The sequence below is a fragment of the Choloepus didactylus genome, chromosome 5 (assembly GCF_015220235.1).
Source record: "Choloepus didactylus isolate mChoDid1 chromosome 5, mChoDid1.pri, whole genome shotgun sequence".
Lineage (NCBI taxonomy): Eukaryota > Metazoa > Chordata > Mammalia > Pilosa > Megalonychidae > Choloepus > Choloepus didactylus.
In genome coordinates, this window is record NC_051311.1 from 112,584,410 (window position 1) to 112,598,336 (window position 13,927).

At 31.4% G+C, this 13,927-nt stretch overlaps 1 protein-coding gene across 16 annotated transcripts in view; it reads left to right on the forward strand.

Moving 5' to 3' along the window:
- The window catches only part of PPP1R9A (protein phosphatase 1 regulatory subunit 9A), a 429,978-nt gene that overhangs the window by 293,928 nt on the left and 122,123 nt on the right, over window positions 1-13,927 (forward strand). For all 16 annotated transcript variants that reach the window (XM_037836700.1, XM_037836701.1, XM_037836711.1 and 13 more), the window contains exon 5: window positions 3,739-3,843. In XM_037836700.1, coding sequence (XP_037692628.1) covers window positions 3,739-3,843 — 105 coding nt within the window. The remainder of the gene's footprint in view (window positions 1-3,738; window positions 3,844-13,927) is intronic.

The window sequence follows — 13,927 nt, forward strand, 5'->3', positions numbered from 1 at the left end:
TTATTCTTTTAGAATATCAAAGTTTTGAAAGTGCTTATTATTCTCTATAACCAATTAGGTCAGCAGTTCTTTAATTTCAGAGACTTTATAATTTATATTCTTATACCCTTCTAAATTGGGAAAATATTTCATTATTACACAAGGAGCGATAAGGGTTTCAATTACAGAAACACAAGGAAGCTGTGGCATCAGTTCTGCAACCTCAGCCGCAAGTCAGGGTAAACAGACAAACCCACAAAAAAATCACTGGTCATGATTTGAAAGGGTTGTTTTCCTTTCCAGTGGTTATGAAATGTTTTCTGAAATAATTTGAGCTCACAGATAGACAAACAATAAGCTAGCAACCTAAACTCTGTTCTCTCATATCAGAGATAACAGATCCCCATAATTTCAACAGAGGTCATCAAATGATCAGATTATAAAATTGCATTTCCAATCATTGTTTCTACCACTGGGGAGTTCTTTATTAGCCATATGAAAACTAGAATCAGAACCAAATGGTCAAGAACCAGGAAAAATAATGAAAAGCAGAAAATCAGTAGGGGAAAAAAAAAAAAAAAACAGAGATCTAGAATGCAAGCAAAGATAAAATTCTATTGTTGCTTGGGAATCACTGTGAGAACCAGGAAAAGATCTGCCTGGGCTTAAACAGTGCATGAAGTACATTTCTGTGGTTGAATTGGCTTTGTTAATGCCCTTGGGCATCTTGGTAGAACATCCAAAACTACTATAGATTCATATTCAGAGTTGAAAACATGAGTTTCACACAATATGAAATGAACATAGTGTTCGTAATTGTGAATTATTATGCCAACACAAATGCCAGCGTGTATGTCAGTAGTAATTATGTTTTGTTTGGTGTCAACTTACAGTATGATTTTCAAGATTTTAGTTACTTTGAAAACATTGGTCACCAAGCATAGTTTTAAATACAGTTAGCTCTGCTTCCTACAATAATTGTATTCAATTCACTAATTAATGTAGGAACCAGTAAGATGGTAAACCTTGTTCAAAAATCATTTTTGGAGCTGGGTATTTAGAGCAAGTTAATAGAGAAATGTGAAGAAATATTGCTGAGTTCAATACGATATTGGTTAGCACAGGGCAATAAACCATGACCTTTGGAGTTATCTTTTCCAACTGGAAAACGTTTTTTCCAGGACTAAAATCTACCAATTAACATGCAGATTCACTAAATTTAGAACCTCAAATCAATATTAAACAGTTGGTCAAATAGTATACATCCTTCTCAGTAACCCTTGGGTTGGCCGATTAAATAATGCATCCATATGACATGTTGCCCTCCAAGTTTTGACTGTTTTCTTAATACATATCAGCAACCTATGATGTACACAACACTTGCCCAGGGGTAATTATAGTAGTACTCATTTGAATGGTGGGAAAAGTCAATATTATAAAGATATCAGTTCTCACTAAAGTAATCTTTAAAATCAGTATAATTTTATTAAAACCCCAACAAGTGTTTTCCTAGAACTTGTCAATAAAGCCTAAGACTAATTAGGAAGAGCAAAGGGTCAAGAATAGCTCAGAAAAATTTGAAGACAGTAAACCAGATGAGAGGAATTGTCCTATGAATTACCAAAACTAATTATGAAGGTAAATTAATTTAGACAATGTGATAGTGATACAAGGATGGACAAACAGACAAATAGAACCTGATAAAAAACCAAGAAACATGCCTATGCATACTTGAAAACTTGAGGGAGGTAGCACTACAATACAAATTAGTGGAGAAAAGATGGAGCCATTATTAAATGTTCTTAGGTCAATCCTTTATACATTTGTTAAAAAATAAAATAGATTTAACCCATATTATAATAAATGAAATAATTTCTAAGTGGATAAATGCCTAAATGCAGAAAAGCAAAATGCTAAAACCTTTAGAAGAAAATATCAAGTGTTTTTATAACCTGAAGTAGAAAGGGACTCCTTATACAAAATAAAAAACTACTTACTATAAGGTCGGAAGTACAAGTATGACTATTTAAAAATATATATATTTTCCTCAAAGCCGTCATTTTCCAAAGAAATGTGAAGAGTTAAGCTACAGATTGGGCAAATATTTACAACATATTTAATTAAGAAACTATTGCTATATAGAATATATAAATATTTCCTCAAATCAATAAGAAAATGGCAAGCCAACAACAATAACAAAATGGGTAAAAAGAAATGATTTGGCAGTTTGTTTGCTGAAATGGTCAGATAATTGATAAACCTGATAAAATATTCAACCTCACTAGCAATCAGGGAAATGCAATTAAAACCACAATATAATATCTTTTCACTATCAGATAGGCAATAATTAAAATGCCTAAATATACCTAGTTTTTGGTTTTGAGGGTGTGGAGATTCAGAACCTTTCATGCGGTGCTGATGAGAATATAAATTGGAACAACCATTTTGACTATTTGTTGATGTCTAATAAAGTTGAAAATGCCTATGTTCTTTGACTCAGGAATTCCATTTCTTGGTTTCTATCCTAGAGCAACTCACAAATATGCATAAGGAAGTATGCATGAAATTGGTTATTGCTGCAGTATTTATGATATCAAAAATTGAAAGTCATACAAAATAATGGATAAATTGGTATTATTGGATTAAATAATGGGTAAATGGATATTCACATGGATAAATGGATAAATACATTTTGATATATAAATAAAAGATAATACTGCATAGTTGTTAAAATGAATTAGGTAGAATTACATTTTTTGACCATGTATAATTCCAAATGTAATGTTGAAGGAGACAAACTAAGTTGAGGAAAAGGACACATACTATATAATGTTTGAAAATATGGCAAATATATACACATATATGTATATATGCCTGTTATGCATATATACACATATGCCTATTATGCATATTATTTCTATTTCCAAACATTTGTAGAAAGACTAAACTCTAAAGTTAGTATAATATTTGTAGAAAGACTAAACTCTGAAGTTAGTATAATACTTCTGGGGAAGTATTGCAGGGAGTAAGATTAGAGACAGGTAATAAATGGGCTTCAACTTTTCAAGTATTTCTTTAGAGAAACTCTGACTCAAATATTGCCTACTGTTGAGATTTGATAAAGCTGGGTGTTGTATACATGGGTGTTTATGATCTTATACTGCATGTTAATAATATTTCATTAGGAATAAAAATGGCATATAAAAATACAAAGTATACATATATGAATTTAAAAGTATTATACACTAAACAACACTAATACTATATATTGCTTTTAAATACACATGCACACCCACACCTGCATGTGTGTTTATGAGCATTACATGTTGAAATTATATTTGAATAGGAAAGATTCCCTGCAGTTCTGATGATTCTGAGGAAAAGAAGTGGCGTGAGGACCTGGAAATAAGATTCATAGGATAGTTTAGCTGGATCTGTTACGTTTTATTTTATTTTATTTTATTTTATTTTATTGTTAACAACAAAATATGATATAAATATGCCATATTTTAGCAGTTATCAATTCCTGATGATAGGAATATGGAAAGTGGGTAAAATGAACCTTTTCTTTTTATTACTTGTTGCTGTCTTTCAAAGCCATCTTTCAAACTAAGATCTGGAGTTTGTATGTTAAAATCAAATTTTTGAGCAGTAAGAGCATTTTAAAATTTAAACATTTTGGTCACCTAATTCATTGGGAATAATAATAATGTATTCTCAGAAAAATTAATTGCGGGTAATTTTTTTTTCCTCCCAAAGAATACAAGTCAATGACCAGATTGTGGAAGTGGATGGAATCAGCTTGGTGGGTGTTACACAGAATTTTGCTGCAACTGTTCTCAGAAACACCAAAGGCAACGTGAGGTAAATAAGTGACTTCATACATTCACAATTTGGTTGTTTGGTATTTTGATGAGTTTTAGTTTTGCTGTAGCTATACCTATATAAGTAATTGTATGAGAATTTCATCTAAGTAGTAAAAACTTGCTTTTTTTTTTAACTTTTCCTTCATGTGAATTCAATTTAAAATTAAAAATCATACTATTCCACAAAAATATGAAGACAGGTGGGATGTACAGTGTGGATCAGTATGGTTAACTATTGATCTATGTTAGTGTGCATTATTGCTAATAGAATAAGAATTGCTAGGAAGATTGAATTTCTAGTTATATCCTCTATAAATATGAATTTAGGCCTCAAATCTTTTAACAAAACCAGTTATACATTAGATTGCAATTAAAATGATTTTATCTATCTATTTATATCTTTTTTTTTTTCAATGGTATATGTTATTTAGACAGGCAGGCTTAATGTTTTGAGGCCTATGAATGCATTTTTTAAATCTCTAATGTTAAGAATCAGCCTGGATCATTCTTTGGTGAACTATAACTTTTGCAATTTAATGGGACAGGGAGTATATTCTTTTGTACGTTGAAATTTATATTCAACCCTGATGATCTGAAAATTGTAGACTGAAAAACTAGTATATTCCTGAGCAACTAAGGTTAAGATTTGAAATGTTTTATTTAGTCATAGGTTACTTATTTTTAAAAATATATCTATGCTTATGTCTTAACTTTTCCCTTTACCTACACCTTCCATAAAGGAACACCTAAGAAATTCATAAGGATACATTGTTTAGAAAGTCTAATTATTAAAGTGTTTTAGTGTTCTCATCATCAAAATGTAACTTTCAAAATACTCTTAAAATATTGATGACTTAACATTGCTTTAAAGAGGTTAACATTAGGATTTTATTGCCGTGTATTTTTGTTGTACAAGCATGTGTTTAAGGTTTAGAGTTTTGGACTTTTTAGCTCAAAAGTACCCTTTGATGATGAAGGACTGCTTCAAAGAATACAAATAAAAGGCTTTTTATGTGTGCTATGTTAGTGCTTCTAGAATTTTTTCAGTCCTAAGAAAAGTATTGTATGTAAAACAATTGAAAAGACTACAGGAAAAACCATCCAAAATGTTCTCTCAGATCTGAATGAGTGGTCACCCTCAGTAAAAGTGATTGTCTTTTTGCAGATTGTTGTCTGTTTTTGAGACGGCACTTTCCAGTGTCAGAATAGAACTTGGTTTTTATTTTTGTATTAGATAAGGTATAATTGTGGTTGAAAAATTGAATTAATCTGCTACATAATTCACATTGATTTATGTCTACTCTCCTTGGCTATAAAGGTTTTTAAAAAGTTGGCTTATACATAAAATATTTTAAATTTTAAAAACGTGTCTTAATAATATCAGTACCAAAATGAGGGAGTGGGTGCAAACATAAGTTATAAATGGAAAAAATGATAAATGCACATGTTATTATCATACTAGTACTGGAGAGAAACTTATAAATCATGTTATCCAATCCCCCTGTTTTATATGAGGAAACTAGAGGTCACAAAGTCCAGTTACTTACTGAAGGTTAGTGGGGAGCAAATGATGACATTGGGACTAGATCCCAGTCTCCTAGATCTCCATACAGGGCTACTTTTGCTATTTCCATACTGCCTTCTGCCAATGATTGGAAATACCAGAAGGATTTTGGAGTCTCAACACCTGAGTTTGAACCCAATTCTACTACTTGCTGTTTGAACTTGGGTGATACACCCACTTACATGATAAAGGTTTTGCTTGATATTACAGTTAATGTCAGAAATCACGGGGTATATTAAAATAATTTAATAAACAGCAGTTCCTATTAGAATCATTAGAAATACATTTATTCTGGGGGAAAGTCTTGTGTGCAAAACAGGTAGAATTATTTTTAGATGGAGCCTTATCTGTATGGGGAATGAGCAGGGATAGAGCAGGGTTTGTGTTAGTACTGGTAGTGATAATTTTCCACAAGGATTAGGAAAGAGTGTCTTAGCAAGTCATTTTCTATAAACTGATCAGATGCATTTTTAATTCATATATACTTTTATCACTTGTGGGTTTTCTTTCTATTTGTTTCTCAAAGTTCTAAAATTCAAAATGTTATTACCAAGGATCCTTAAGTATTGTCTGGATGTGCCTAGTCTCTTGCCACATTTTCTACTATTGCATCAGTCATTGACAAAGGTGAGTGTAAAAGTACAGATAGTCTCTTCTGGGCTCAAACTCTCAGACTGCTTCAGAGTTCTCAGATTTCTGTGGCCATACTGCCATTTTACGGGCAGAATTTAGTCTTAGAACAAAAGTTCCCATTGTGCTTCACCAATCTCTGAACCTAGGCTTATCCTAGGCAAACTCTAAGCAACCTTGTCAAATCAGGATTCTATTTTGACATGTTTTATTCTAGGTAAACATAATTTTGGAGAAGCTATGTTGAGTTTTTTTGTTTTTTGTTTTTTGTTTTTTTTATTAAATTCAGTTTTATTGAAATACATTCACACACCATACAATCATCCATGGTATACAATCCACTGTCCACAGTATGATAACATAGTTATGCATTCATCACCACAATCTATCTCTGAACATTTTCCTTACATCAGAAAGACCCAGAACAAGAATAAAAAATAAAAGTGAAAAAAGAACACCCAAATCATCCCCCCATCCCACCCCATTTGTCCTTTAGTTTTTATCCCCATTTTTCTACTCATCCATACTATGTTGAGTTTTAGAACTACTACTTGGATCTCCCAACATCTCCTGGCCTGTCTTCAGCCGTTGGCAGTTGGCCATCAAGTGTTTTTAGGAAGTTGCCAAGGACCATGTGGGCATTTTGACACATTGCAGAAACATTCACTATGAACACAGTTGAAACTGAGATCAGGAATTTCATTTCAGTCTGCTTTGAAAATAAATGCATTACATTAATTGAAAGTTAACAAAAATCACGATGAAAGTGCTACAACCCACACTACAAATTAATGCATTTGTTTATAAGACTCTTGTTATAAATAAATACACAACATGGGGTGTGCTAAAGTATTTTTAATATAAAGTAATTATCAAAAATTTGAAACCACTAGTATGGAATATTAAAACAAGATAGGACTTAAAAGCCTAGCTGGTGAGTTTGGATAAGACTTGGCCTACATTTACATTTTGTTTTCTTAAAAATTACTTTAAAATTTTTTATTTGAACACCTGTAGGCAAGGAAACCCCCCTTATTCCTACTTTCTTATACCTTGCCTTCTTCACTCATTTATGATACTTGCCTGGCTCTTGAAGGATTCAGATTTGTTACCCATTCCAGCCACCTGCTGTAGGTGTAAAGTTCCGAGTTTAAGGAGCATTCTACTAGCAATGTTATCATACTTAGAATACAGGAATGAGCCTGGGAGACAGGAGACATAAATTCTAACCTGACCTCTGCTTTCAACTGTTTTATTTTGGAAGTCTAACTTCTATAGGGTTCACTTTCTCATCTATAAAATGATGGGTTTGATTTTAGATGATTTCCAGAGCTAATCCTGGATAAAGCAGCATAATAATGTTTAGTGATTATAATACATAACGTTCTAGACTTTTGAAAGTAAAATAACATAAAATATGTTTAAATGTATTCAGGTTAGTTATAACATAAGATGACATGTTAGATAAATTGCCTATATAAATAGTATGCATTATATGTTAGAGAAATTTACATTTAATCCTTTTCCCCATCAATATTATTGTAACTCAGCTTTTAAAAGTAAGTAGAGATAATTAACTTTGCATTCCTAACCTAGTGAATTACTGTGTGGTAATTAATAAATATTAACGTTTTGGGTTAGAAACTTTATTTTAGGGAATATATTTCCATTTTTATAACTTTTACATATATTCCAACAATGATGAATTTCTCAGCCTTAGAAATATGATTTGTGGATTTATGTTTTAAATTATTGTGTAAACTCATAAAATTCCTAATAATTTATCTTACTGTGATTTATTCTAAAAATGTTAAAGTATGTTCACAAATACAATGTTATTCTGAAAGAAACCTTCAGTTATGTCAGCAACAGTCTTAAGCATGCTTTTCTTATTAACAGAGAAAACTAACAATGCTACTTGTATTGGATAGAGTTAAGCTGCCTATTACACTTTAAAGAAAATTTCAAAATGAATTCAATAAGATATACATTCTGAATATATTCTAACTTATATTAGATAAAAGGTCTTTAGGTTCATGAAATCACAGTCATTCTTTTCTTCCCATTCAGACTATTCACCACATAATTTTGCGCTCTTCTCATATCAAGCTTTGCACAAATTACAAATGGTTTCTTAACTGGTGTCCCTGATTTCAGTCTCTTTTCCTCAATTGATCCTGCACATCATTACCCCTATTAGAGTACTATAATAGCAGTTTTCAAATATATGAAGGGCTGTCATGCAAAAAGAAATCAACTCATTCTGTGTAACTCTAGTAGAAAGACTAAACCTGATGATAGAAATAATAATTTTGCATCCATGTTGTCCCACTCCTCTTCAGAGAACTTTCATGGCCCTCCATTCTGTGCAGAATCTAAACTCTTTAGCCTGATATTAAACATATTTCATCACCTGGTCTTATCATTTACCTGTCCCTATTCTCATGCTCTAGTATATTCATAGTAGTGTAGTCATCATCCTTCAAATATGACTTGTGTATTACTACTTTTGTGTCTTTCTCCCTGCCATTTTTTCTATTTAAAATTCCCTCTCTTCTATTTAGAAGGTACCCATCTTGGAGGACATATTTCAGCTTTTTTGCCCTCCAACTCTTCCTTGACCTCCCTATCTCCCAGTAATCTCTTCTTCCTGAGAGCACTCATCAGTCATGCCACTGTTTTTGACCTTGAGCTTGGATAGCATTCTAACCTTGTCTTTTAAAGGAATATACCTTATTTTCCCATTACTTTGAAAATATCTTGACATTATCATGGAACCTTTAGCCTTCTTTGCACCCCCACATTATTTAACCTAGGGTCTTTATTGATTGGCTATAAATAAGAAGAAAGCTTTATTCAATTTTAACTTATTAAAAAGAATATTTGAAGCCTTTGAATATACTTTTAGGCAGTGGTTCTTCATAAGGTATTAAACCAAAAATTAGACCTATATTTTAAATGAACTATTTTATACAGAGCATTTAAAATACACACAGTTCTATATTTTTAGTCAGTGACTTATATATCTCATATATTGGTTATTAATATTTATAATCAAATACGGATGTTATGTTAAGATTACTAAATTAAGTTTGAATTTTTATAGGTACTAAGCACAGACCTGGGAGGAATATGTGGAACTCATGGCTTAAAAAAAGCCAGGAAGGGGAAAGATATGAAGCTAGGAGTAATGAGAAAAATCTCATTTAGATGAGCTGAAGTATAATAGACCACTGTGACCTGGGGGGCCCAAAACCTATGCCTGGCTCAAAGCCTTGGTAGTATAATTATTTTGTGCAAAGCTTGATATGATAAGAGCACAATTTTACCAACATTTTACTAACATCACTAAAAAACAATTACTCACAATGGGTACAGTGGTACTGTTGCCTTAAGTACTTTAATTCGTTGGGTAGAGAAAGGACTCACAAGACTTAGTTTATACTTAGAAAGATGCAGTACAGCAACAGCAGGAGAAATATGCATTTGAACAGGTGTGGAGAACTCAGACAATCTTCTTTGTCTTCCCACTAACTGGGTTGCACAGGGCTCCACATCTCAATCCACAATGGACATGTCTGTGGGGCGCTTTGATCCTTAGGAGCCCAAGGTTGGCATGTGCTTTGGGTCTCAAATAGTCAGCTGGTCACTTAGGCATATCCTCAGTATATGAATAGTTTCAACCATCAAAAACCCCAGACTCCAGCAAGTCCAGGTACACATAATAAACACAATTATTATTACTAAACAGTTGTGACAGCCTGTTATGTTTGGTCCCATGTCTGCAAAACAATTTATCTCTAGTTAGTCCTTTTGCAGCTTTGACCAAGGGTCAGTAGCATGTTCCAGACAATTCTGTAGATAAGTACTTGGTCAATCCAGACTAGCTCTAAATTAGCCCATTCTATACAGTATTTATTATATATCACATTTACTGGTCTATTTTCATTTTAAATTGACAATATTGAATGTGTTTTTATTATATATTTCAGACGTTTCTTGGTGAAAACCTAAAATTTCTGACAATTTATATGTTTGTCCTTCAGTGCTCTTCACATTAAATTTTAAATGCTTTCTGGAAAGTATCTGCTATCTATGATCAATAGCTGTGCATTCATCATACCTCTATCACCAGCCTATGGATTTAATGAATTTTGTCATGGATGTATATAACATGACTCCAGGTCAGAACTTCATAGGAATTGTAGAAAATAAAGTAGAAAATAAATTAATCTAAGAGTCAAATATTTTTTTCTATCCTTTTTAAAAGAGATGATAATATTCAGAAGAAAATGTAAATGAATGATAAGTGAGATTTGCATAGATATGTGCATGCTTATGTTTGGATACACACATTGGCATGTAATAAAAATTTTGTAAGGTTTTGTTTTTCCTATTTTGCTCAAGATCATTGGTATATCTCGGATTTCCATTTGAAATACACTAAATCTGGAAATGTTTTTACTTCATTTTTATAATTTTAATAAATGTTTCTGTTGTGATTACAGCACAGGAGGAAATTGAAACGTTTGCTTTTTATCAGAGCCTTTGGTTTTGTGATTGTACATAGTGGAGTGAACATGGTGAAAGTTTCCATGTTCATACAAACGATCAGTCATTGTGGCTTTTTCATTTGTATTACCCCTAGGACAATAGGAGAAGCCAGTATAGATTTGGGACCATGGATAATGCAACTTTTGAATCTTCTATATATGAGAGTGGTCAGCAACTGCTGTTTATAAAAAGAAGACTAAAAACAGGGGAGATTTCAAAAAACTATTTAAAGGACACTTTAGCTTGATTAGACTCTAGTGTCACTATGTACAGATTTCAGAAATTACCTTTTTAATGTTCATATGCTTAAATATTTAAACCCGAGACATCAAAACCAACTATTAAGTAGAGATGTTATTTCTGGAAAGGTTGTAGCAGTTTTGTTAAATATCTTTTAAGACTTTTATGTCTATCAAATAGTATTCAGTCCTTAAAGTAGCTTGTTTTAGGCAATGTTTTTAAAAGTCAGCTTTTTTTTTTACATTGAAATATAGTATAGAAAAAAAGTCTTAGAATTAGTATTAGATTAAGTATAAAATTCATTTTAAAAATGTAGTGCTGACATTAAGTTTAAATATTTCAAATCTAGCTCTCAGAAGTAGCAGTTTTCATAGGTGAGTTTTTAAATGTTTAATGTATATTATGTTCTATTAATCTAGCTTCCAGTATAGAAAGGAAAAGAAAATAAGGGTATGCAATTGCAAGAAAGAGGCAAAAAGTTTGTTTGCCAAGTATGTTAACCTCTAAATACTATCAGCAAACTTTAGTGAAAGTGGATGGATAGCATTTACTACCACTTGGTCACTAAAATTAAATTCAATATATAAAAATTTATGAGTAAGGACATATAATGTAATCAACTGAAGAAAAATTAGCTACTTTACAAAAATCTTTAAAAGCACTGTGTAAACTTGTAGTACCTGGCTCAATTATAATGGGAGTGGGTCTTGTGCGTTCATTTTTATTTTTGTTTTTAAAGATATATCATTTTTACTGTATGTATTCAATAACTGTTCTTTTTGTTTGCGGTATGCATTAACAAATATTTATTTAAAGAATGCTTGAATGAAAGAATTGCTTATATAAGAACTAGTAACTATATCCTAGTAGAGCCTTGCCTTTCTTAGACTAGCTTAATTCCATGTTGGAATTTTTAAATTTCAACATCACTTAGGTATCATTTTTTACTAGTATCACTTTTATTAGAACAATGTATGCCTGAAAAACAAACCTCTGTAAATCATACTTTTGACATAATGTCTCACATCATTCACACAGGGCATGTGATATCTTTTGGCAAGTTGTAAATGAGATTTTATAGTTCTTTAGTTTTTGTTTTGACAATTCACTAGAGAATTCAATAAATTAAACAAATGAATCACATATAATTTAGTCATCTAAACTCCGAAGGACAGTATATGGACATTGCTTGGTCTGATAATGGATGAAAAGAAAAGACAAACTGATTTATCTGCCTCTACTTCTTATGTATCAGCCTGAGGTGGAAAGTGAAGTTCAGGTTGTATATGTTACCAGATTAAAAATTTTTTAAAAATCCATAGAATAGTACAATACAAACAGTGAACCCTAATGTAAACTATGGTTTATATATATAGTTAATAGTATAATTATAATAGTATTGTTTCATCAGTTGTAACAAAGGTGCCACAGTAAGGCAAAGTGTTAATAATAGGGAAGACTGTGTGTGTGTGTGTGTGTGTGTGTGAGTGTGTGTGGTGGGGGGGTAGGGTGTGGGTAATATGGGAATTCTGTACTTGATGCATGATTTCTCTGTAAATCTACAATTTCTCTAATTTAAAAAAATGTAGAGGGAGAAAGTATGGCAGTTCTTAATGAGATAATATACATTTAATCAAGATGATTTTTTTAATCCCTGGAAACAATCCATGCTAAAACATAAACACTAATTGTAGATTTTAGTTTTAGTATTGCCATTGTTTGGCAATCAAATGCTTAGTAAATGCTCAGTTTGTAGTTTAAATAACTATTAGAGTTTGGTTTCTGTTTCCTCATGGCTAAAAAATGAAAAGATTGCACCATTGCCTGCTGAAGCAAAAAAAAAAAAAAAAAAAAAAAAAAACACTTTAAAAAACAACAACAAAAATATTTTTCTCTTAAAGGAACTTTAATTTTAGAAACAGACTGATTCAAACATATGTATTATTATATTCAATTGGAGATGATAATGTCTAAGATGTAAATCATAATTATGCAGAAACATCAGTGGCAGGTAATGAAGATTTGGTCACAGATATTCAGAGGTACTGACTGTTCCTGACTTTGTTCATTGTTATATTTTTGAAGGTTTTTAAAATTATATTTAAAGTGATCATGTAATTCATAATTTATATTTCAATGGCAACTGGAATTAAGGTTTTCAGAGCACACTTTAATGAAAGTAGTTTATCCTTTTCTTACAAACACAAACTCTTCTTAAACCAGTGTGATCAAATAAGAGATAATTGGGACAATTTGTATAATTAGTACTTTTAAATGGACTGTATCTTATCTAGATAATAATAAAAAGAATGCATTGTCTAGATTATAGCAGTAAACATTTATTAAATAATAGGTGTGCTTTTAAATGTATTATATAATATTTAGTGGTTACAGTTATGCTACTTTTAATAAATAAGGAAATTTGAAACTTAGAAACACTAATAAGATTCAAGGTCACAGAGTGAGAAAGTGGTGCTAACTTTGGTGGAGATATCCTATCAAAGCCATTTTTCCCTGTTAGAGACACTTTTAACCCATAAATTATACTTCTACAGTATTTCTGTGCTCTTTATCCATAATCATAATAATAACTTTATATTTTACATTTGCTAGCCAATTCCATATATTCTATATTGTACATATAATTTTATAGGATATATTTATAAAGATGGCTTAAAAATGGACCAAACGCTTGAGAACATATAGAAAGGGTAATTTGAATGCTATAAATTTTTCAAAATGGGGGGATTTTTATCAGCTTTGTCATTGTAATAATAGTGCCTGAGAAGATCTAAATAAATGTACCATGTTCATGAATCAGACAACTAAATAAGGTTATTAGACGTCAGTTCTTTGCAAACTGGTCTGTAGATTCAAAGCAAACCCAATCAAATCCCAACAGGATTTCTTTTAGAAATTGAAAAACTGATTATAAAGTTTATTGGAAATGCATATAAATAGCCAAATAATTTTGAGAAAGATATGCATAGTTGGAGAACTCACATCACCTAATTTCAGTATTTATTATAAGTAATCAAGGCAGTGCGGCACTGGCATAAGTATAAACACATCATTGGATGGAATGGAGAGCACA